General features: G+C 37.1%; 1 protein-coding gene across 6 annotated transcripts in view; it reads left to right on the top strand.

Annotated features, from left to right (window-relative positions):
- The window catches only part of CCDC171 (coiled-coil domain containing 171), a 372,925-nt gene that overhangs the window by 48,166 nt on the left and 301,127 nt on the right, over positions 1–23,632 (top strand). For all 6 annotated transcript variants that reach the window (XM_045840936.1, XM_045840939.1, XM_045840937.1 and 3 more), the window contains 2 exons: positions 15,854–15,946; positions 19,978–20,138. In XM_045840936.1, the coding sequence (XP_045696892.1) occupies positions 15,854–15,946; positions 19,978–20,138 (254 nt within the window). The remainder of the gene's footprint in view (positions 1–15,853; positions 15,947–19,977; positions 20,139–23,632) is intronic.

Here is a 23,632-nt window from a genome sequence, read left to right as displayed (position 1 = left end):
GGGGAAAAGAAAACAGTAATGTGAATAAGGATATAAGCTCTTCATAGTATTGAATTACAGAGAACCTACAGATGGTCTCCAAAATTTGGTACAAAGGGAACATATGTCAGCATATCGGATGTGTTTTGTGAATGTAGCATAATGATCTGTAAGAAGGGATAGAAAGGACACGCTGCTGCTAGGTTGTTAGAATAGAAAGCACTGGGGGCGGTGGGGAGAGTTTTCCTGTGGGAAGAAATGGGACTGCCACAGGAGGGATGGAGCCCAGGGTGTGCTGGACGATCTTGTTCTTGCCTGGCTCTGAATGTGCACAAGCACCTTATTGTCCCTAAGTTGTAAAGAAAGGTGTTTAATACTCAAAAAGAGGAATAAAGTTTTAAATATACTTAAAGCTTTAAGAAAATCATTTAGAAATCACATTATGATGCTATAAAACCCTGTGATCATTACTAAAAACATTTTAATGGTCTTATAGGTTTGAAAAAGTACTAGGTGACAGTGATTTTGTTGTTGGTATTGCTAAAACTCTTAACTGGTTTTGATTCAGTTGAGGAAATGTCTAATGCCTAAGCTTTAGGATTTGTTTTGGATAACTCAGTATTGGTTTTTTTTCTTTTAAAATATTTACTTGCTCCAATTTAAATTTTTATGGATTGATGTTGCAAATAAAATTTTTTTAGAGTATTTTTATTTTGTGCTTTTTCTGTTTTTTTAGAGTACTTTTATTTTTATGCCTTTTCAGCTACTCTGTTCTGTAAATACTTTTGATAATACCACATCTCTGCTTTTGAAGACTTAGAAGCTTTAAGGATCATCCACATAATCTCTTTACATTCATTTTGTAAGATTTTTATAAGTGGACAAGTATAGGCCTTTGACTTATCTATGATTCTTCATTTTTAGACACCTTTAAAGCTTTATATTATATTTATTTGAGATTTTATTTGTTTAATTTTAGGGAGAGGGGAAGGAAGGGAGAAAGAGAGGGAGAGAAACTTCAATGTGTGGTTGCCTTTCACATGCCCCCTACTGGGGACCTGGTGGAAACCTGGCAACCCATGTGCACTGACTGGGAATTGAACTAGCTACCCTTTGGTTCGCAGGCCGGTACTCAGTCCACTGAGTCACACCAGCCAGGGCTGCTTTTTATTTTAGTGAATATATTTTGTATTGGCTTTTTGCCCAGGTGATGATATAATAAAAGACACTAAATTTCTAGAGAGTATTTTATGCTAGTTTTTACATTCAATTTGGAGATATTAACTACTGATAATTCTAACTACTTAAGTAATTGTTAGTGGTATTTACAAAAAAGGATTAATATAATATGGAATAGTAATAAAGAGGAAAATTGTTAACATTTTAATGTACTAAAATACATTATTTAATGTTAGTAATATCAGACTTAAGCAACAACTATAGCAGACATCTAGCCTAATAAATGTTTTAAACTTTAGTAAAGATTTTTAATAGTTGCATTTCATGAAAAAGTGATTTCTTTATGTGCCTGGGCCAAAGGAGTTTATATATATATATATATTTTTTAAATCTGATAAACTGTATACCATTGTGTGGCTTAATAATCCTAACGTGGATCAATGGTTTCTTAGATTAAAAAAGCAAACAAACTCCCAGTCCAATTTTATAAATGTGGTGCTGGATACCACAGAACCAAGGGAAAAGTGAACTGGAAAAGAAATATCCGTGTCTTTTATAAACCTCCTTATAACTAAGGGAGGGTTCTTTTTATCATGGGAAATAAACTTAACTCAATAAGAAAAGAGAAGATGCAAACCTAATTCTGAGAGAACTGAAGAATCTTGTGAAGATTCCAGCAGAGCGAACAGCTTTGCAAATAAATGCTGAATTGCTTCTGTCAGTCATATTCTGCATTGTGGTAACATGCAGGGTAGAATGTAGCTCTCTCCACTACACGTATACTACACCCAAGTGGAAAAGGAGAAGGAAAATGAATCTTACCTTCATATTGTCTGTGGAGGCAAACTTCATCGGATTCATCCTTTTAAAGCTGTCGTGTGTTTACAGGAATTTATTTTGAAACACCTACTTGTGTTGATTTCTAGCTATAAAGTAGGTAAATGATGAAATCACTTGGGTTATATAATTGTGCTTATAAGTATTATATATTTTTATATTTGTGTTTATAATAGTTATCAGATTATAAGTTCATTAAAAATTTTGTTAAATGCTGACGCTTTTGTTGCCAGAAAAGGTAAAGATGATATTTAAAGATGCCAAATTAATTTACTGCACTACCATGCTAATCAGAATTTGTGGTCTATAAATTCTGCTCCTGAAATTTCCTATTCTCATATTTGGTTTCTTTTATTATACCTAAAAGTAGTAGAAACCTTTCTTCCATTAAACTGTTTTATAGTCTTGAGTGGTATATTTCATTATTCATTCTTTGCAAATTTTCCATTCTTTGCTGTGTTTTCCAATTTATTGCCCTGGTCATCCTGCTGCCTTCACATGTCCCTTCTGAAGCATCTGAGGCTCTGCTGGTTGTCCTCCTCAGTGACTGACTTTGAGGTTTCTCTCCTCAAGCTGCACAGTTGACCATGGTTAAAATGTTGGGCACAAAGAGCTCTGAATATTTGCACATTTGGCTATTTCTTGAAAGTGCTGTATAATTTTAGAGTGCAGACTGCTTTGAGTGAGCCTGTGTATGAAAAATAACTCAGAGGATTCTAGGAAACAAGTATGATTTGGCCATTAATAAAACAGTTACAAATTAATTATAATTCATAGCAGAGAAGTATAAGGGGTATCCTGCAGAGGCAAATCAGTTTTCATCCGTGACACGGGTAGGTCTTTTTTTCCTTATTCAAAATAGAAATGCTTATAGGTACGTGAGCACCCCTTTTGGGCTTATAGTTAAGAGCTAAGGGCCTACTATAGTATCTGGCATATTGTAGGTCCTATTTAAATGCCCCATTTTCCTTTTTTGTTGATCTATATAGTAAATATAAATGAGCTTATCATGAAAAGTTGCAAACTTGTTTATTCTTAATTTTGTAAACATTTTTTATTAAGTAGCATTTGATTAATGAGATTGAAAATAAATTTAATGTTTGGATTTCTGTGAGGGTAGAATCCAGTGGTTTGGATATCCCTGATCTGGAGGTCAGCTATTCACTTTTACACAGCAGTTCCAAGTCACAAAACAAGCATTAATTTTACTTCTGACTAAAATTGTTTTTTTCATATACTGTGCTGGCTACATGCAAAGTAAGAGAGCTACTTAAAAAAACCCCAAATCTTCAAATAAGAGTGCCTTACAGTTATGTGCTATATTTTATTGACCTGTTTTGTAAAACATACCATATTGGCATGTGAAATGACAAAATACATATGACACTTCTTTGAAAACTGTGGAGTATCGGTATTCAATTGCAGGATTGACATCACCAATGACATTAATGTCAATATACTGTTGTATACATGTGGCACTTAGCAATATTAAGTGCTTACTTTAAAAAAAGAGTCCATTTTAGAGTTCAGACTAATTGAATAAAAATATTCCTATTCAAGTTCTTTGGTTAGACCAAGGATGATAACTGGCAAAGGAGTCATAGATTTTCTAAGCTATGACCTTTCCCCTCCCAATATATGACTCAGGATGAGGGGCATGATATCATGATGCTTCTGTTTTTTTCAAATGCTTGTCAAATACTTAGAGACTTTGACCCTTTAGGATGTCTTTTTTGATAATAAAAATACTTTGAGATTTTCAGTTTAAGAGCTCAAGTACAGTAACTACTCTGTTTCCCATATACAGGTAAGGAATAAATATTATAATTAAGTGTTAATGCACATATATGAAATTAGATATGGTGACTAAAATGTTACAAAATATGCTTAACACTAAAATAGCCATTATAGACTTAATCAATCTATGATGATTCAGTCCCTTAGAATTATCTTTTTGAAGATGGATTATTACTCTATTGGTTACTTCAAAAAGTGTCCATTAGTGGAAATACCAGGTGATAAAAATCTGCAAAAATAGTTGAATAGCCACTTTCTGTTTAGATAGGTGTTGACATTTGGGGTAAACTTTGTGCAACTGTTTGGAAACAGGGGTACATCACATACTACTGAGAAATATCTTAAGTAGTTTGTGTGATATTTCCTCCCCTATTTTTTCTTTTTTTAATGCACTTTTAATTCATCTAAAGTACTCAGCAAGGCCCTTAACCATGTCAGCCCCTGATCTGTTAGAGCCATATCCTGAACGGTGTTGAAAAAGAGCATTATTTTCATTATTGCACTTCACCCACGGTGTTAGGAAAACAGCTTATCAGTTTAGATGAAATGTGTGGCTGGCAGCCAAATCCAGCCCCTGTGTTCCATATTTTTTCTTCAGTTCTTCTACTTAGTTGATGTAAGCTTTCTTGGCATCTTCCTTGGAAGTCCCTTTCAGCTTATTTCAGGCATTGTGCTTGGCCTCGCCCTGGAGGTCCAACATCCCAGGCCGTTCTGTGTGTCTGTCCCCCACGGGCACTTGTTTGTAGTGGCTGTTGATGGCCAGGCACCTCACTGTGCGCTGGCTTGGTCTTGAGGTGCTTTAACTTCCTCAGTAGCTTTGTCAAGCAGCCTGAGACATGCTGGTGGGGTTGGTTGCAAGGATCCTGGGGAGCTTGCGGAGTTGGCAAAGAGCAGGAAGCAGTGTCCCCTATTTTTCTTGGTGTCCATTTTTGTGGGCTAAATTTTGTATATCCAAGTTTTACTGCCTGACTAATTCCTTTCAGTTCACATGTATCCTCTAAACTGAGTATATTTTATTTGAGGAGAAAAGAATGCAGTAGGAGCTACATTCTTCATTTGCCCAGTCTTTCAGCAAATGCGTTGTATGCATATGTTTTCATAACTTCTGTGAAACTTTTAGAACAGGCCCATGAAAGCCTTGGGAGCAAATGTGGTGTGGAGAACATGTGTCTCGATGTGTTTGGTTAATTCTGCTGTTGAATGGCAGCCTGCAGCACATGCCCTGTGTTACGATAAAATAATGCATATCAAAGTGTTGGATAGGAGACATCAGTCTCTGCAGTTCCTTCTTCAGATAAAGCGTGCTTAAGTGGAATAGATTATCTGATTGAGTTTACTGTGATTTAGTGAGACGTCATGAAATTTTAAAAAATTAGGTATGATGAACACATAGTATTTACTGAAAGAAACATCTCTCTTTTTTTTTAAGATTGATGCTTTTTATTTCAATTTCAATGCTGAGGTATTTAATGTGAAGTGGAAAAATATTTAGCACATCCAATCTGTAATGCAGTTTCTTTTTTTAAAATATGTTTTATTAATTATGCTATTACAGTTGTCCCATTTCCCCCCTTCATTTCCCTCCACCCTGCACACCCTCTCCCACCCACATTCCCCACCTTTAGTTCATGTCTATGTGTCAATAAGTTCTTTAGCTTCTACATTTCCCATACTATTCTTGCTCTCCCCCTGCCTATTTTCTACCTACCATCTATGCTACTTATTCTCTGAACCTTTTCCCCCTCTCTCCTCCTCCTACTCCCCTGTTGCTAACACTCCATGTGATCTCCCTTTCTGTGGTTCTGTTCCTGTTCTAGTTGTTTGCTAAGTTTCTTTTTGCTTTTGTTTTAAGTGTGGTTGTTAATAATTGTGAATTTGCTGTCATTTTACTATACATGTTTTTTTTTTCTTTTTCTAAGATAAGTCCCTTTAACATTTCATAAAATAAGAACTTGGTGATGATGAACTCCTTTCACTTAACCTTATCTGAAAAGCACTTTATCTGCCCTTCCATTCTAAATGAAAGCTTTGCTGGATAGAGCAATCTTGGATGTAGGTCCTTTCCTTTCATGACTTGGAATACTTCTTTCCAGCCCCTTCTTGCCTGTAAGGTCTCTTTTGAGAAATCAGCTGACAGTCTGATGGAAACTCCTTTGTAGGTTACTGTCCCCTTATCTCTTGTTGCTTCTAGGATTCTCTCTTTCATTTTTACCTTGGCTAATGTAACTATGATGTGCCTTGGTGTGTTGCTTTTTGGATCCAACTTCTTTGGGACTCTCTGAGCTTCCTGGACTTCCTAGAAGTCTATTTCCTTGGCCAGAATGGGGAAGTTCTCCTTTATTATTTGTTCAAATAAGTTTTCCACTGGTTGCTCTTGTTTTTCTCCTTCTGGTACCCCTATAATTCGGATGTTGGAACGTTTAAAGATGTTTTAGAGGTTCCTAAGCTTCTCCTCATTTTTTTGAATTCTTATTTCTTCATTCTTTTCTGTGTGTTTGTTTTTTTCTCTTTCTGTTCCACACCATTGATTTGAGTGCCAGTTTCCTTCCCATCACTATTGGTTCCCTGTGCATTTTCCTTCATTTCTCTTATCGTAGCCTGCATTTGTTCATCTAATTTGTGACCAAAATCAACCAATTCTGTGAGCATTCTGATCTCCAGTGCTTTGAACTGTGCATCTGATAGGTTGGCTGTCTGTCGGTCACTTAAAAAAACTGGTTCTGGGGATTTTAATTCTGTTTGAGCCATCCTTTTTATTTTATTTATTTATTTTTCCTTTGGTCTGGTTGTGCCTGTTACGTATGAGGGGCGGAGCCTTAGGTGTTCACCAGGGTGGGGTACTCCAGTTGCTGGGTTGTGACGTTGTATGTGGGTGTGGGGTCCGAGAGGGAACAATGGCACTTGCTCCATCCTCCGTGGGACCTCAGTCCCTTCCGCTGCTTCCCCTGAGCAAACTGAGCCCCTCTGGTGTCAGTTCCTGTGTAGGTGGGCTTGTGCACACTGTGAGACCCTCCAAGGGCCTCTCCTGAGAGTCTGGGAGTCCCTCCCTGCTCCTCAATCCTCATAGGTGTCCTCAATCAGTGCCCCAAGGCTCTGTTTCCCAGCACTGTGATCCTGGGTTGCTCGCAGTGCCTTGCTTCACAATGGCCACCTCGCTTGGTCTGCTGTTTGCCACCCCTCAGCTGGGGTCTGCCAGCTGCTGCTTGCCAGCTCAGGGTCCACCTGCTGTGGTCTTGCTCGAGGATGCCTTACGCGCCCGGTCCCAGCACTCTCTGCGCAGCAACCCGTGCCCGGCTGCCGACTCTGCCCCTTCTACTGGTCTGGATGAATGCATCTATTTTCCTGGTCGTCCAACTTCCATTCAGATCAATTTTCTGTCAGATCTGGTTGTTATCTTGTTTCTCAATTGTTGCTGATCTTATTTTGGTTGTGTGACGAGGCACAGTGTGTCTACCTACGCCTCTATCTTGGCCAGAAGTTGAAATAAACATCTCTTGGCAGTATATGGCAGCAGGAAAGGACTTGCGGACCAACTGATAAAGGTTTAGCTTTGTGACTGTGTTGTGTTACTTAAGGAACTCTGCTTGTGTTGCAGGCAAACCTGTGTGTAGTTAACTTGACTTGTGGTATATATGAATTTGTGTAGATTTTGTATTTTGACCTGAATTGCATTATGCTTTCTGCCTTTGTTTTGTCAATTACATTAGGATTAGATACTAATGAGACAGCAGTGATTGTTGTGCTAGCTACCTTATACAGTATTATTGGGAAAAATTTTTGTGAATAGCCTGTTGATGTTCCTCTAGCACCCTCTGCTGGATGTAAGAATTAATTCATCAGACTAGAAGGTTTAGGATATTTATTAGGAAGTTTACTTTAATGTTTAACAACAAAGCCTACTCTTGGAATGCCTTTCTTTAAAGATTTAAAGATTTTGTTTGCTTCCCTTACTGACAAATTGATAGTTTTAGTGATAACAAAACAATTTTTAAACTTGTTTTTTTCTGGCTATTTCATTCAAAGTAGTAAAGTATGAAAATATAGATGTGACCTCTTGTTTATTATTTCAACCCATTTCATTTTGGTCTAGATAAGAAAAAAACCTCTTCTTGACTTGGAATGAAAATGAGGTAACTAATTAATTAATATGACATAACATATACATGAGAAATGAAGACTTAATTCTTTTATCATGGAATCACTATTTCATATTTTAATATCATATAAGACTATTATTTTGATAGAGATACTTATGTGTATGCTTTTTGAAATCTAAAAAAACATATCAGCATTGTTAGACTGGTTTCTTTCCTCTCTCTGCCCTTTGTTAGCTTTTTCTTGTTCTAATCCTTTATTCTCAATGTCTGTAGGCTATTTTATTGTAACTGGTTAGACTTTCTCTAACTTGTAGAACCTAAAATGAGCATAGTAAATACTGAGAAAGTTGACTTTAATATTTTATTAATTTTTAAAAGATTCTATTTATTAATTTTTAGAGAGAGGGGAAGAGAGGGAGAGAAACATCGATGTGTGAGAGAAACATCAATTGGTTGCCCCTGGCCTGCAACCCAGGCATGTGTCCTGACTGGGAATTGAACTGGCAACCTTTTGGTTATTAGGACAGCACTCCATCCACTACACCACACCAGCCAAGGCTAATCTTTAAGTACAGGACCTTCATCTTGTGGTGCTTATTTTTATTTATTGATTTATTTTTACTGATATTGGGTCTACCTCAGATAATGCTCATTTTTAGTCTGGCTAAACATAATAATTTCTCTGCTGCAGTAGGTACCATGCTTTATGCTTACAACAAATGGGGATCCCTTGTTCTAAGTATTCAAAACCAGCACTGAGAGGGAACTTTTATTCAGATATCGAGAGGCTTGATTTAACTGGCTGTCATTTGTTTGCCATTGTCTTTGGTTCTTACACTTAAGAATTGTTTTACTTTTTTGAGATCTACTTCATATACCATAACATTAACCCTTTAAAAGCATACAATTCAATGGTTACTAGTATAGCCCCAAAGTTGTGCAACATCAACACTGTCTAATTCTGGAGCATTATCATCACTCCATTAAGAAACTTCATGTCCATTCGCCATCAGTGCTTATTCTTCCCTTTGCCCCTAGTTACTGGCAAAGTGTAACTGATGTACTTTCTATTTCTATGGATTTGCTTACTCTGGACATTTCACATAAATGAAGTCATACAATAGGTAGTCTTTTGTTTCTGGGTTCTTTCACTTGACATATTTTCAAGGTTCATCTAAGATGGAGCGTATATTGGTACTTAATTCCTTTTTATGGCTGAATAATGTCCCATTGTCTAGATATGTCATATTTTGTTTATTCATTCATCAATTGATGGACATCTGGGTTATTTCCACCTTTGGCTATTATGAATAATGCTGTATGAACATTTGTGTATACATCTTTGTTTAAACATGTTTTTATTTCTCTTTGGTATTTACTCAGGAATGGAGTTGGTGGATCATATGGTAACTCTAACTTTTTTGAGTGGCACCATTTTGCATTTCCCACCAGTAACGTATGTGGTTTCCAGTTTTTCTGCATCCTCACAATACTTGTTATTTCCTGTTTTAAAAATTATAGCCATCATTGTGTGTGTGTGATGATGTATCTCTTTGTGGTTTTGATTTGTATTTCCCTAATGACTAATGATGTTGAGCATTATTTCATGTACTTACTGGTCATTTGCATATCTTCTTTGGAGAAATGTCTATTCAAGTCACTTTTCCATTTCAAAATTGAATTGCTTTGGTGGGGGGAGGGTAGGGAGTGGAGGGATTGAGAAAAAAGGAAAAAGGACTCATGGACATAGACAACAGTGTGGTGATTGCTGGGGGAAGAGGTATAAGGGGATATAAAGGGGACAATGGAAAAAATCCAATAAGGAATATAAAAAAATAAAATCTACATTTGGAAAAAATTGAATTGTCTTTTTCTTGTATGAGTTTATATATTATGGATACTAGATGCTTATCAGTATATGATTTGTAGATATATTCTCTAGGTTTTCTTTTTATTTCCTTTTTAAAGAAATATATTGTATTGATTATACTATTAAAGTTGTCCCATTTTTTTCTCCCTTTTGTCCCCTTCCACCCTGCAACCCCATCTTCTAGCATTCCCCCTGCCCCCATGCCCCCTCCCCCACTGCCTTAGTTTATGTCCATGGGTTGTGCATGTAAGTTCTTTGGCTTCTTCATTTCCTATATTATTCTTAACATCCCTTTGTCTATTCTGTACCTACCAATCATGCTTCTTATTCCTTTTCCCCCTCATTCTCCCCCTTCCTCCTCCAAGCTCTCCATATCTATGATTCTATTCCTATTGTGTTTGTTTGCTTGGTTTGGTTTTTTTAGATGAAGTTGTTGATAGCTGTGAATTTGTTGCCATTTTAATGTTCATAGTTTTGATCTTTTTCCTAAATAAGTCCCTTTAATATTTCATGTAATAATGGCTTGGTGGTGATGAACTCCTTTAGCTTTACCTTGTCTGGGAAGCACTTCATCTGCCCTTCCATTCTAAATGATGGCTTTTCTGGACAGAGTAATCTTGGTTGTAGTCCTTGCTTTTCATCACTTTGAATACTTCTTGCCAGCCCCGTCTTGCCTGCAAAGTTTCTTTTGAGAAATCAGCTGACAGTCTTATGGAAAGTCCTTTGTAGGTAACTCTGCTTTTCCCTTGCTGATTTTAAGATTCTCTCTTTATTTTTAACTTTTGGCATTTTAGTTATGCAGTGTCTTGGTGTGGTCTTTTGGGGGTTCTACTTGTGTGGAACTCTTTGTGCTTCCTGGACTTGTACATCAATTTCCTTCATCAAATTAGGGAAGTTTTCTTTCATTATTTTTTCAAGTAAGTTTCAATTTCTTGCTCTTCTTCTACTCTTTCTGACATCCCTATGATTTGGGTGTTGGTAAGTTTAAAGATGTCCTGGAAGTTCCTAAGCCTCTCCTTATTTTTTTGAATCCTTGTTTTTACATTCTATTCTCATTGAATGTTTCTTTCTTCCTTCTGCTTCAACCCTTGGTTTGAGTCCTGGTTTCCTTCCTGTCACTGTTGGTTCCCTATACATTTTCCTTTATTTCACTTAGTGTAACCTTCATTTCTTCCTTTATGTTGTCGCTGTACTCAGTGATTTCTTTGAGCATCCTGATCACCACTGTTTTCAACTCTGCACCTGATAGGTTGGCTATCTCCGTTTCATTTAAAACTTTTTCTGCAGTTTTGTTCTTTTCTTTCATTTGGACCATATTTCTTTGTCTCCTCATTTTGTCAGCCTCCCTGTGTTTGTTTCCATGAATTCAAGTAGAGTTGCTTTGACTCCCTGTCTTAGTAGCATGGCCTATTGTAGAAAAGGCACCTGTAAATTGTGTGGGGCAGAGCCTTAGGTAATCACCAGGCTGGGGCAAACTGCTTCACCACTTTGTGGCTCTGTGTATGGGAGGGTTTGGAGAGGGGACAGTGCTGCTGCCTGCCTTCTGGAGGTTTACTTGGCACTTGTCTTGTGCCACTGACACCCCTCCAGCTGTTGCCCTGGTACTGAATCCCAGAGGAGGTGGGCCTGTATATGTTTTTAAGTCAGTGTGGACCCTTTAAACCTAGTCCCCTAAAAATCCTGCAGTTTCTTCTGCTGCCCCAACCCCCACTGGTTTTTACAGCCAGAAGTTATAGGGATTTATCTTCCTGGACCTGGAACCCTGCACTGTGTGGTCTGGACTGGAGCTGGGATCCCTTGTTCCCAAGGTATCCCTCCCAATTTTTATTTTTATTCTTTATTTTTGAGCCATACCAGGCAGGTCCCCTCCCAATTTTTATTCACCATAGGTGAATGTGGGACTGCCCTTTCTGGTACCACCATCTCTCTGTGCCACACCATGACTCAGGGCCTCTCTGCCTATTGGGGCACCTCCTCCGCTCCTACCCGTCTGGATGAATGTGGCTTCCTTAAATCCTTGGTGGTTGGACTTCCATACAGCTCAATTTTCTGACAGTTCTGGGTATTAATTGTTTTGAGGTCTAGTTGTAGTTCTTTTTGTGGTTGTGTCAGGAGGCAAAGTGTGTCTACTTGTGCCTCCATCTTGACTGGAAGTCCCTCACTTTCTTTTTTTAAACATATGACATTTTATTTATTTTTCTTTTTAAAAAAGATTTTATTTATTTATTTCTAGAGAGATGGGAAGAGAGGGAGAAAGAGAGGAAGAGCAACATCAATGTGTTGTTGCCTCTCATGTGGCCCCCGCTGGGGACCTGGTCTGCAACCCAGGCATGTGTCCTAATTGGGAACCGAACCCGCGATCCTTTGGTTTGCAGCCTGCGCTCAATCCACTGAGCTATACCAGCCAAGACCCTCACTTTCTTGATAGTGTTCTTTGAAGCTCAAAAATTTTAAATTTTGAAGAAGTCCAGTTTACTGTTTTTTCTTTTGTTGCTGTTGCTTTCAGTGTCATATCTCAGAATTTGTTTCCGAATCTGATTTTTTGGAGCTTTTTCCCTGTTTTCTTCAAAGAGTTTTATGGTTTCAGTTGTTATATTTAGATCATTGATTTTTTTTGAATTCATTTTAATATATGATGTGAGGTAGTGGTCCAGATGTATTCTTTTGCATGTGTATATCTAGTTGTCTTAGCACCATTTAATGGAAAAATGTTTTATTTTCATTGAATGGTCTTGGCACCCTGGTCAAAAATCAATTGACCATTGATACACAAATTTACTTCTGGACACTCAGTTCTTTCTATGGGTATAAATGTCTGTGCTTATGCCGGCACTATTTGGTCTTCGCACTTTGTTCTTTTTCAGGATTGTCATGTTGACTTTTTGAGAAGTCCTTTAGTAAAGATAATTGTTTGGATTTAATCCTCAGTTTCTCACATCCTTATGGTGATAAAATTGCTTTTTCATATAATAGCTAATAATATTGCATGGGGCTAATATTTAGTGTGATACAAGTTCTGAAAAAGGTGGAAGCGAGTACAAAGAGAATACTTTCCTTGATTTCTCTTAATATCCCAACAATTAGGAATTGATCGATTTGAAGTCCTGCCTTCTCATCTACTTTTTCTGTTTAGGTATGAATGACTTAATTCATTCTAATGATTTTTTGTTGTCAAATATAATTTTGCTGGGTAAATAATGATACCAGCACCACATGTCCTCATTAACCTTAATACCTTTGCTTTGTGTCTGTTTAAAAGAACTTTTCTATATAGAACATTTAAATCACATGTGAAAGTAGAAAGAATATTATAATGAACCCCATGTATCTCTCACTGAGTTTCAACATTTCTCAACTAATGGCCAGTATTGTATCATGAATACCAATCCCCCATTTGTAACCTCCAGCATGATTATTTTATGTGTTTATTAGGGACACTATTACAGATGTTCTCCCCCGCCCTATTCCTTTTCCCCCCTCCACACAACTCCCACCCCCCTAGTCTTTACCACATTGTTGTCTGTGTCCATGGGCTCTGCATATATGCATACATGTTCTTTGGCTAATCATTTCCAGTCCCCTCCCACCCCCTCCCCTTAGTGACCTTCCAATCTGTTCCATGTGTCCATGTCTCTGGTTCTATTTTGTTCCTCAGTTTATTTTGTTCATTAGATTCCATATGTAAGTGAGATCATACGGTATTTGTCTTTCTCTGACTAGCTTATTTTGCTTAGCATAATAATCTCCAGGTCCACCTGACTTGAAGCAAATTTAGACATCATATAATTTTATCCATGAACACACTTTAATATGTATTTTAAAAACATTGGTATTTTAAAAAATACCAATTATTATCATACCAAAAAAGTAATAATACCTTAGTATCATCAAATATCCTCATTTCCAGTTTTTCTTAATGTCTTTTGAGTCTTCATACTGAGCTTGGGATATTTACTGGTTTCATCTTTCAATGGTATGCCTGTTATTTCAAAATATTCTAGTAATAGAGGATATAAATGTTAGATTTTACCTTCAAGAGTTTATACTGCACTCAAAGTATTATTTTATCATTTTGGATTTAAATTATCTTTAGACCCAAAAGAATCATATTTAGACTTACTACTCTGGCTTCTGGAGAAAGTCTTTTCTAGTGTAATAATTTATTAAGAATTATTACTGATGGAGTTGCAAAATTAAATAAAGCAAATAATTCAGTGTAAAAAATGTTTTGTGACTTTCATGTTTGTGTAACACAGAGCAATTAAATCCTCAAGCCAAATTACTTCCTGCCTGTGATGAAGGCTGTTGGTAGAAAGTGGTGTCTAGAAAGGCCTCTAGAGAAGACAGGATATTTGTGTTTATTCTCTGCTCTTTTATAGATATGATGCAAATATGCTTTGTTCAAAGAAAACTGTAGTCATTTCTTACTTATTCACATACTGCTTGATAAGTTTGTGGATTATCCACTTTTTATCTATGTCCTTTCTTGTTATAATTCATTACCATCTCTGTAAACAAAGAAATGGGGAGAGAAAAGCAGAAAAATCAAATTAATCAAGTCGAGCATTAAAAAAAGAACTTCAGCTTAGGCTAAATAATAAGAGTGTTAGTAACAAATAGAAACTTTTTCTTGCTCAGATTATATCTAGGAAAGGAAATAAAATTAGTAAGCCCTTTTCCACCACTACCGAACTGCCTGTATTTGACAGATAGGGCAGGCTTTTCTTTGCTGCTCTGATCCCGAGACAGGCAACGCAGTCGGGCATTCCTATAGGCTGGCCTCGAATTGGCCTTTGGTCATGACCAGTTCCCTCTTTGGGACTAGGGATCCAGTGCTTCCTTCCAAGAGTTGTGTTTTCTCAACAAAATGGCATTCAGATAAGAGCTCATCCTTCTGCTTCTGGCTAGAAGCTGGATCATGCCTGAAAAATTGGTAAGTTAGACTTCATTGTAATGAAAACTTCTGCTTTGTGCAAGACTGTGTTAAGAGAATGTAAAGGCAAGCTGTAGACTGAGTGTCAATATTTACAAATCATATATCCAATGAATGACTTATCTCCAGAGTATAAAATGAACTCTCAAAACTCACTAATAAGAAATCAAGTGACCCAATTAAAATTGGGGGAAGGTTTGACCAGAGACTTCACCAGAGATATGCAGATAGCAAATACACACATGAAAACATACTCAATGATGTTAATGCAAACTGAAACCAAAATGAGATGCCATTATATGCCTATTTGAATGTCTAATCCTCACCAAATCCTACTCCTCACCAAAAAAAGAAAACAATGACTGTCAAGTTTTGGGGAGGATGTATAAAATTGGAAATTAAAAAAAAACTGTTTGGCAGTTTTGTAAAACATTAAACATACACCTACTATTTGACCCAGTCATGGTACCCTTCACTATTTACCCCAGAGAAAGGAGAGTGTATGTCCATACAAATGCTCATTATAGTTCTGTTTGTAACAGCCCAAACCGGAAGCAACTCAAATGCCCGTCAGCAGGTGAACAGACACACCACGTCCAGGGATCCGCACAGCGGAACACTTTCGCAGTGAAAGGGAACAAACTATTGACACATGTCCCCACATGGATGAACCTCAAAATAATCTATGCTGGTGAAAGAGGTCAAATAATAGAATACACACTTCATGATTTGATTTATGTTAAATTTCAGAAAATATAACTGATTATAGTGACAAATAGAAGATCAGCAGTTACTTCGGGATAGGGATATGGTGGTGAGGGTTGGAAAAAGGAATTCCTAAGCGGCACAAGGAATTTTCAAGGGATAATGGAAGTATTTCCTGTCTTAATTACAGCAATGATTTTGTGTGCTGCTATGAACATAGAAATTATACACTTCAATATGTGTGGCTTATTACATGTAAGTTATATCTTAATAAAAAGGAAGAAGAAGGCAAGCTCTCGAGCTTTTTTCTGGAGCATGATTTTTGCACTCCTACAAAGTAAAAAAAAAAATAGGCCATGGTAATCTAAAGTGTTAATTACAACTCTAGATTATAGTCATCCATATCCACTTTAAATACTGATATTTATTTAAAACAAACTTTTAATTTCTTTTTAGGCAACTACTCTTAGAGTGAGGAAGTTAGAAGAAAATATTGAAGCAGAAAGAGCAGCACATTTGGAATCAAAATTTAACTCTGAAATTATTCAGGTAAAATGAAAATAAAATTTTTAAAGTATATTTTATTGATTATGCTATTGCAGTTGTCCCAGTTTTTCTCCCTCTGCACCCCTCTACCAGGAACCCTCTTCCCTCCAGCAATCTCCCCCCTCCCCCACTTAGTTCATATCCCTAGATCATGCATATAAGTTGTTTGACTTCTCTGTTGCCTATACTGTTCTTAATATCCCCCTGTTTGTTTTGTACTTACTCAATCATACTTCTAAATTCCTGTACTTTTTCCCCCATTCTCCCCCAACCCCCTCCCAGTTGATAATCCTTCACAGGATCCATATCTATGATTCTATTCCTGTTCTAGTTGTTTCCTTAGTTTGTTTTTGTTTTTTGAAGAATTTAGTTGTAGATAGTTGTGAGTTTGTTGTCATTTTAATGTTCATAATTTTGATTTTCTTGTCTTAAATAAGAACCTTTAACATTTCATATAAGAAGGGCTTGGTGATGATGAACTCCTTTAGCTTTACCTTGTCTGGGAAGCACTTTATCTGCCCTTCCATTCTAAATGACAGCTTTGCTGGATAGAGTAATCTTGGTTGTAGTCCTTGCTTTTCATCACTTTGAATACTTCTTGCCAGCCCCATCTTGCCTGCAAAGTTTCTTTTGAGAAATCAGTAGATAGTCTTATTTAACATTTTTTTGTATGGATTTTACTAAGCTGGGAAAAAACAGCATTATATTCAGAGAACCAAAGTGTGCATTTAGAATTGGTAACCTATTGTTAAGACACTCATTATCCTATTTACTATAAGGATATAGTTGAGGATAGTCTTTACTGTATTAGAGGAGGTGTTTGCACAGTACAGCCCACAGGCCAGATTTCAGTGCTTGTTCCTGTGAAATTTTGTCTTGTCTACTTTTATGCTACAGTGGCAAAGTGGAGTAGTTTCCACAGACACCTCATGGTCTGCAAAGTCCAGGATATTTACCATCTGGCCCAGAAAGATTTGCTGCTTAGTGTTCTTTTTATAAACACCCAAGGGATGAATTTATTTTTGAAAATATCCTGTGTATATTGCCTATCAGTGTATTAAAAGCTGAAGGTATAAAAGGCGAAGGAGCTTCTTTTGAGACTTACATTCCATTACCAGAAGTATATATGGATGCAGATATACAGATAGATGTATAGATAGAAATATGAAATACTGAAGTACTATAGGAACATAATAAGGAGGATTAAATCTGAGAGGGGAATTAAATGAAGGTGTTCTAAGAAAAGTACCCTTTTTCCTTTCTTAGAGAATGAGAAGGAATTTCTAAGTGAAGCTCTCTCTGCATTTTACCTGGTGGTGGGCAAACCACTGCCTGGGGACAAGTCTGACCTGCAGATAGCCTGTGCTGTAAATGAAGTGTTGTGTAAAGTTCCATGAGTTGGACAGTCCTTAATTTCATTTGGGTTTGTTTTGAAGACTTAGACTTTCCCCTATATTAAATTTTTCTTACTAAAAATTTGTAGGTTCCTAGTATTGTTTTAATGCCTTTAAGTGAGATGCAAATAAATTTGTAAGAATTTTACACTTTTTAAAAACTTTTATCTTTAATGAAAAGACCCTTTAACCTTCAAAATTCTCAGAAGCAAGTATTTGATGTGTCTGTGTATTAAGCAAACTTGTATAAGATAAGCTTTTTCTTTTTAGAAAATTATTGGATCACCCAAAATGGTAACAATACACAATAAAGTTGAAGTTTTAATTTCATGAAAGAAGTATAATTCAAAATTAAGTTTTTCTTTATACCTATATCACTGGGAATAGTTAGTAAATCTAAAAATGGAAATTATTACATGTATTTTTTAATTATGTAGTTCCAATTAATATCTGATTACACTATGACAGGAAAAAAGCAAAAGTTTATATTTGAACCTCATATCTATAAATATTGACAAGTATTATCAGTGAGGGACACCTAGTGAAATTTAGTTTCACATTGGCTTAAAAGCAAATGAGACTGTCAGATAATTGTAATTAATTACCATCTCATCATAAACTGTAGTTAAAAATATGCATGAAGTGTTCTCTTATTAAATTTGCCTAGATACTGTGTTATAAAAATGAACAAGTAGTTTCAAAATTTTTGATTCAGATTGTTCATTTGAAGTCAGTTTTTCTTTCAGTTGAATTAGTTTATCATTTGTGATTGAGTGTGCTTATTTTGTGAAAGAAGATAACAGTGTAGTCAGAAGAAAATGTTTCCTATGTTTATTTTACTTGTAAACATTGGATTTAGACAAAACAGCAGAGAAAAATAACATTTAAAAGACCAAGTTTGAAAATTTACAAAGTCGTGTCTACATATTTATTTTACTTCTTTACATTAGTGTAAAAATAAATGTTTCAATTATTCCAAAATATATCTGCATAATTAGAAATTTCTTGTGATTATTATTTGTATAGATTAATTTATGAACCATTTTCATATTGTCCTAGGCTTTATTTCTTGGCAAATTCACCTTTCCTAATTCGCGTTGTCTTTTGCCATCTCTGCGAGGCTTGTCCCAGGCACAGGTCACAGGTTTTCTCTAATTTCATGGCCCTTCGTGCACGCATCTGTGACAGGAAGCACTTACCACACATTCCTGTGGTCTGTTCTCTCCTAAAGATTATAGCGCCTCAGAAGCTAAGACTCTATCTTTTCATGATTATTATGTATATCTTGAGCACTAGCACATTGCCTAGCATATACCAAGTGCTTAAAAAATTCAGACATTTATTGAAGAAATGATTTAATATTAAGTATATTAATATTAAATACATGAATTATCCCATTAGATATTTTTAGCAACCCTGGAGATAGTTTGCATATTGTTGTTGCTATTATTATTGCTTACTGTTTACATATGAGAAAACTCAGGCTTTTGGAATTTTAGTAATATGCCCAAGGTCATATAAGTTAATTTGCAAAGCTGGGATTCAGACCTGAGTCTGTGGTTCTATAGCCCATCACCTATCTAGTGTGAAACATTTTTTTTCTATCCCCTTCTTTTTTGAACTTTAGTAGACTATTTTTAATTTAATTTTCTGAAAAGACAAAATGTTCCTATAGTTCAAAAATCAAAACAATACTAAAGGGTCCAGACTTTTGCTTTTACTCCTCTCCTTCCCATTACACCATTCTCTGGCCTACTGCTTATCCTTAGGTTTTTCATTTGTTTACCTGAAATACATCATACTATATATGATGAGCTGGACTTTGCTCTTTTTAGTATATATTTACACTGCATAGAAAACTTCTTTTTTAAATGTCATCTTCCTCCCTTTTTTATAGCTGCCTATTCTTTTATGGGAATGCACTTTCTCTATTCTATTGTTGGTGTAGAGAGGGAATACGATTTTTAAAATGTTATATTATGTAAAATTTTAAGTATGTGCAAAAACAGAGACAATAGTGCACTGAGCCCCCCATATGCCCATCACTTAGCCCTACGATGTACCTTAGGCCAATTGTGTTTTACCTATTACCCTCTCCACTCCTCTGCTCTCAGGTTATTTTGAAGCAACTCCCTGATAACATATTACCATACTGATAAATATTTCAGTCAAATAGTACTACTTGATAATAAAAAACCTCACTATACAGTAAGAAATCTCCAGAAATAAAAAAAATGTGTTAATTTTCTGAGGCTTATAGAGCCTATGATATTTTTCATAAGAGGGGGAGCATAATTCCCTTTAGTTTAAAAAACCCATTTAATTTATTATATTTTTTAAAAGAAGTATCCAAATGGATTAGAAAGTCAAAATTAGGCACTTGGATGGCAGCAGGTTATATATATTATGTCAGCCTACCCTTTTCCTTAGCGTAGTTAGCTCTATTATTCCATCTTCCTCCCATTAAAGTTGTTGAGAAAGGGAATGAACTGTCTTTTGTTTATTTCCCCTTTATACCAAAGAAGAAAGAAGCATTTTGATGAATGGTAATCTGCTGTTGATAAAGTATTCTACTCAATTTGAGATCGATACTACTAGCATTTCCTTGCTTGCTTTAATTGCGTCTCTGTCATCTGGTAGTTGCGGATTCGAGACCTTGAAGGAGCTTTGCAGGTAGAAAAGGCCAGCCAGGCAGAAGCTGTTGCTGATTTGGAAATGATCAAGAATGAATTCAAAGAAGTTGAAGCTGCATATGAACGAGAAAAGCATAATGCACAAGAGAGTTTTGCAAAACTAAGTTTGTAAGTATCTTACTGTAAAATGCTCCAAATTAATATAAAGTTTATGAAACCTCTGTGTGTGAATGTGTGGTCTTTTAGATGTAGCTCCCATTAATGTCAGTGGTAGTTCATAAACCATAATTAGACTTCCCTGTGCAGGTTACTGTGGAAATGCTCTTTTGGATTTTTAAGTATCATGGACATTCCAAGTAGTCTCAGAAATATAGTTCTTAACACTAGAAAGCAATGTATTAATGTATTTTATATTATATTATATCTGCTGAAGTAATACAGTATCTTTAAAGACCTTGATTTCTAGGCCACCTAAAATAGTCTGTGTGGAGATGGGTAATATTTGTTTTCTCAAAATTCGGAAATAACAGTAGGAATAATAACACTGGTGCTAGTGGCTAGCATGCATTGTGGCTCACTTCATGCCTAGAACTGCACGGTTTCCTTTCATTTATGTAACACCTAATGAGGTAGCTACTCTTCTTACCTCTGTTTATGGACATGGAAATTGAGGCTCAACCAGGGTATGAACACACAGCTAATAAGTGGCAGACCATGATCTTCTGACTCCTACTACTTTTAACCTTTTTTAATCCAAAAGCCTTTTGTCTATAATATTCTATGGGATGCCTTAAGAAATTTGTAGTTTTGAAATATGTTCCCCCCAAAAGTCAACAGTAAACATTTTAAACCATTCCTCCCTATTTACCCACCATTGGTATGGACATAATAGGTTGGCAGTGAGAATTATGTATGTATGTATGTGTATTTATTTTTTAATTTAATCTTTATTGTATTTTTCCATTACTATCTAGTCCCCTTATGCCCCCTTCCCCCAGCAGTCACCACTCTGTTGTCCATGTCCATGAGTCCTTTCTCCTTTTTGCAAAGTCCCTCCACCCCCACACCTTCCTGCTCCCCCACATCCACTAGCTGTAATAAACTGTATTACAAATATATGTTCTCCATGTCTGTCCATACTGTCACAAAGGGTAAAATTTTCTTCTTCTTCTTCTTTTCTTTTTTTAAAAATACATTTTATTGATTATGCAATTACAGTTGTCCCACTTTCCCCCCTTTTCTCCCCTCTGCCCTGTACACCCTCCCACCCACATTCCCCCCCTTTAGTTCATGTCCATGGGTTGTACGAATAAGTTCTTTGGCTTCTCCATTTCCTATACTCTTCTTACCCTCCCCCTGTCTATTTTCTACCTACCATCTATGCTACTTATTCTCTGTATCTTTTCCCCCTCTCTCCCTATTCCACTCCCCTGTTGATAACCCTCCATGTGATCTCCATTTATGTGGTTCTATTCCTGTTCTAGTTGTTTGCTTAGTTTGCTTTTGTTTTTGTTTTAGGTGTGGTTGTTAATGATTGTGAGTTTGCTGTCATTTTACTGTTCATATTTTTTATCTTCTTTTCCTTTTTTTTTTAAGATTTTATTTATTTATTTTTTAGGGAGAGGGGAAGGGAGGGAGAAAGAGAGGGAGAGAAACATCAATGTGTGGTTGCTTCTTGTGAGCCCCTTACTATGGACCTGGCCTGCAACCCGGGCATGTGCCCTGACTGGAAATTGAACCAGCAACCCTTTGGTTCACCGGCCTGTACTCAATCCACTGAGCCACACCAGCCAGGGCTATCTTCTTTTTCTTAGATAAATCCCTTTAACATTTGATATAATAAGGGCTTGGTGATGATGAACTCCTTTCACTTGACCTTATCTGAGAAGCACTTTATCTGCCCTTCCATTCTAAATGAAAGCTTTGCTGGATAGAGCAATCTTGGATGCAGGTCCTTGCCTTTCATGACTTGGAATACTTCTTTCCAGTCCCTTCTTGCCTGCAAGGTCTCTTTTGAGAAATCAGCTGACAGTCTGATGGAAACTCCTTTGTAGGTAACTGTCTCCTTATCTCTTGTTGCTTTTAAGATTCTCTCCTTATCTTTAATCTTGGGTAACTTGATAATGTGCCTTGGTGTGTTCCTTCTTGGGTCCAACTTTTTATTTATTTATTTATTTATTTATTTATTTATTTTTAGAGAGAGGGGAAAGGAAGGAGAAAGAGGGAGAGAAACATCGATACATGGTTGCTTCACTTGCCCCCACACTGGGGGCCTATCCCACAGCCCAGGCATGTGCCCTGACTGTGACCCTTTGGGGTCGAACCAGTGACCCTTTGGTTCCCAGGCCAGCACCCAATCTATTGAGCCACACCAGCCAGGGTGAGTCCAACTTTTTGGGGACTCTCTGAGCTTCCTGGACTTCCTGGAAGTCTATTTGCTTTGCCAGATTAGGGAAGTTCTCCCTCATTATTTGTTCAAATAAATTTTCAATTTGTTGCTCTTCCTCTTCTCGTTCTGGCACCCCTATCATTTGGATGTTGGAACATTTAAAGATGTCCTGGAGGTTCCTAAGCCTCTTCTTATTTTTTTGAATTCTTGTTTCTTCTTTCTTTTCTGGTCTGATGTTTTTTGCTTCCTTCTGGTCCACACTGTTGATTTGAGTCCCAGTTTCCTTCCCATCACTATTGGTTTCCTGTACATTTTCCTTTATTTAACTTAGTGTAACCTTCATTTTTCATCTAATTTGTGACCAAATTCAATAAATTCTGTGAGCACCCTGATTACCAGTGTTTTGAACTATGCATCTGATAGGTTGGCTATCTCTTCGTTGCTTAGTTGTATTTTTTCTGGATCTTTGATATGTTCTTCTATTTGGACCATTTTTTTTTTTTCGTTTTGTTTTGACCTGCCTGTTATGTAGTGAGGGGCGGAGCCTTGGGTGTTCACCAGAGGGAGAGGCAACCCAGTTGCTGGGTTGTGACACTGTCTGTCGGGGAGGGGTCCGAGAGGGAACAATGGTGCTTGTGCTCTCTGCTGGATTTCAGTCACTTCCCTGACTTCCCACAAGCAAATTGGGCCCTTTTGGTGCTGATTACCAGGTGGGTGCATTTGTGTACATTCTAGGACCCTGTGGGTCTCTCCAGTGAACTCTCCTGTGAGGTTGGGAGTTTCTCTCAGCACCTCAACCCCCACAGGTGTTTTCAATGAGTGGTTTGAGGCTGTATTTCCCCAAGCTGGGGCCCTGGGTTGTATGGTTGGTCCCACTTCCCAGTTGTTTCTCCTGGTTTATCTTTACTCAAATGTGGGAGCACCCAGTTCGGCAATCTGCCGCCTTGCCGGGTCCACCCGCTGCTGCCTTACAGGACAGCTGCAGTCTTGTGTGCCCTGCTCCACAACCCACTGCCTCACTGGGTCTGCCAGCTGCCCTGCTCCTTCAGCCTCCGCCTTGCTGCGAGTCCTCTCTGCCCTGCTGCCCATCTCCACCCCTCCTACTGGTCTGGATGAATGTGTCTTCTTTAACTCCTTGGTTGTCAGACTTCTATACAGTTCAATTTTCTATCAGTTCTGGTTGTTATTTTTTTTGTTGTTGTTGTTTCTAAATTGTTGTTGTCCTTCTTTTGGTTGTTCAAGGAGGCACAGTGTGTCTACCTACACCCTCATC

The sequence above is a fragment of the Phyllostomus hastatus genome, unplaced genomic scaffold (assembly GCF_019186645.2).
Source record: "Phyllostomus hastatus isolate PE091 unplaced genomic scaffold, TTU_PhHast_1.1 phas_contig_34, whole genome shotgun sequence".
Lineage (NCBI taxonomy): Eukaryota > Metazoa > Chordata > Mammalia > Chiroptera > Phyllostomidae > Phyllostomus > Phyllostomus hastatus.
This window is presented reverse-complemented; position numbering and strand designations above follow the sequence as displayed.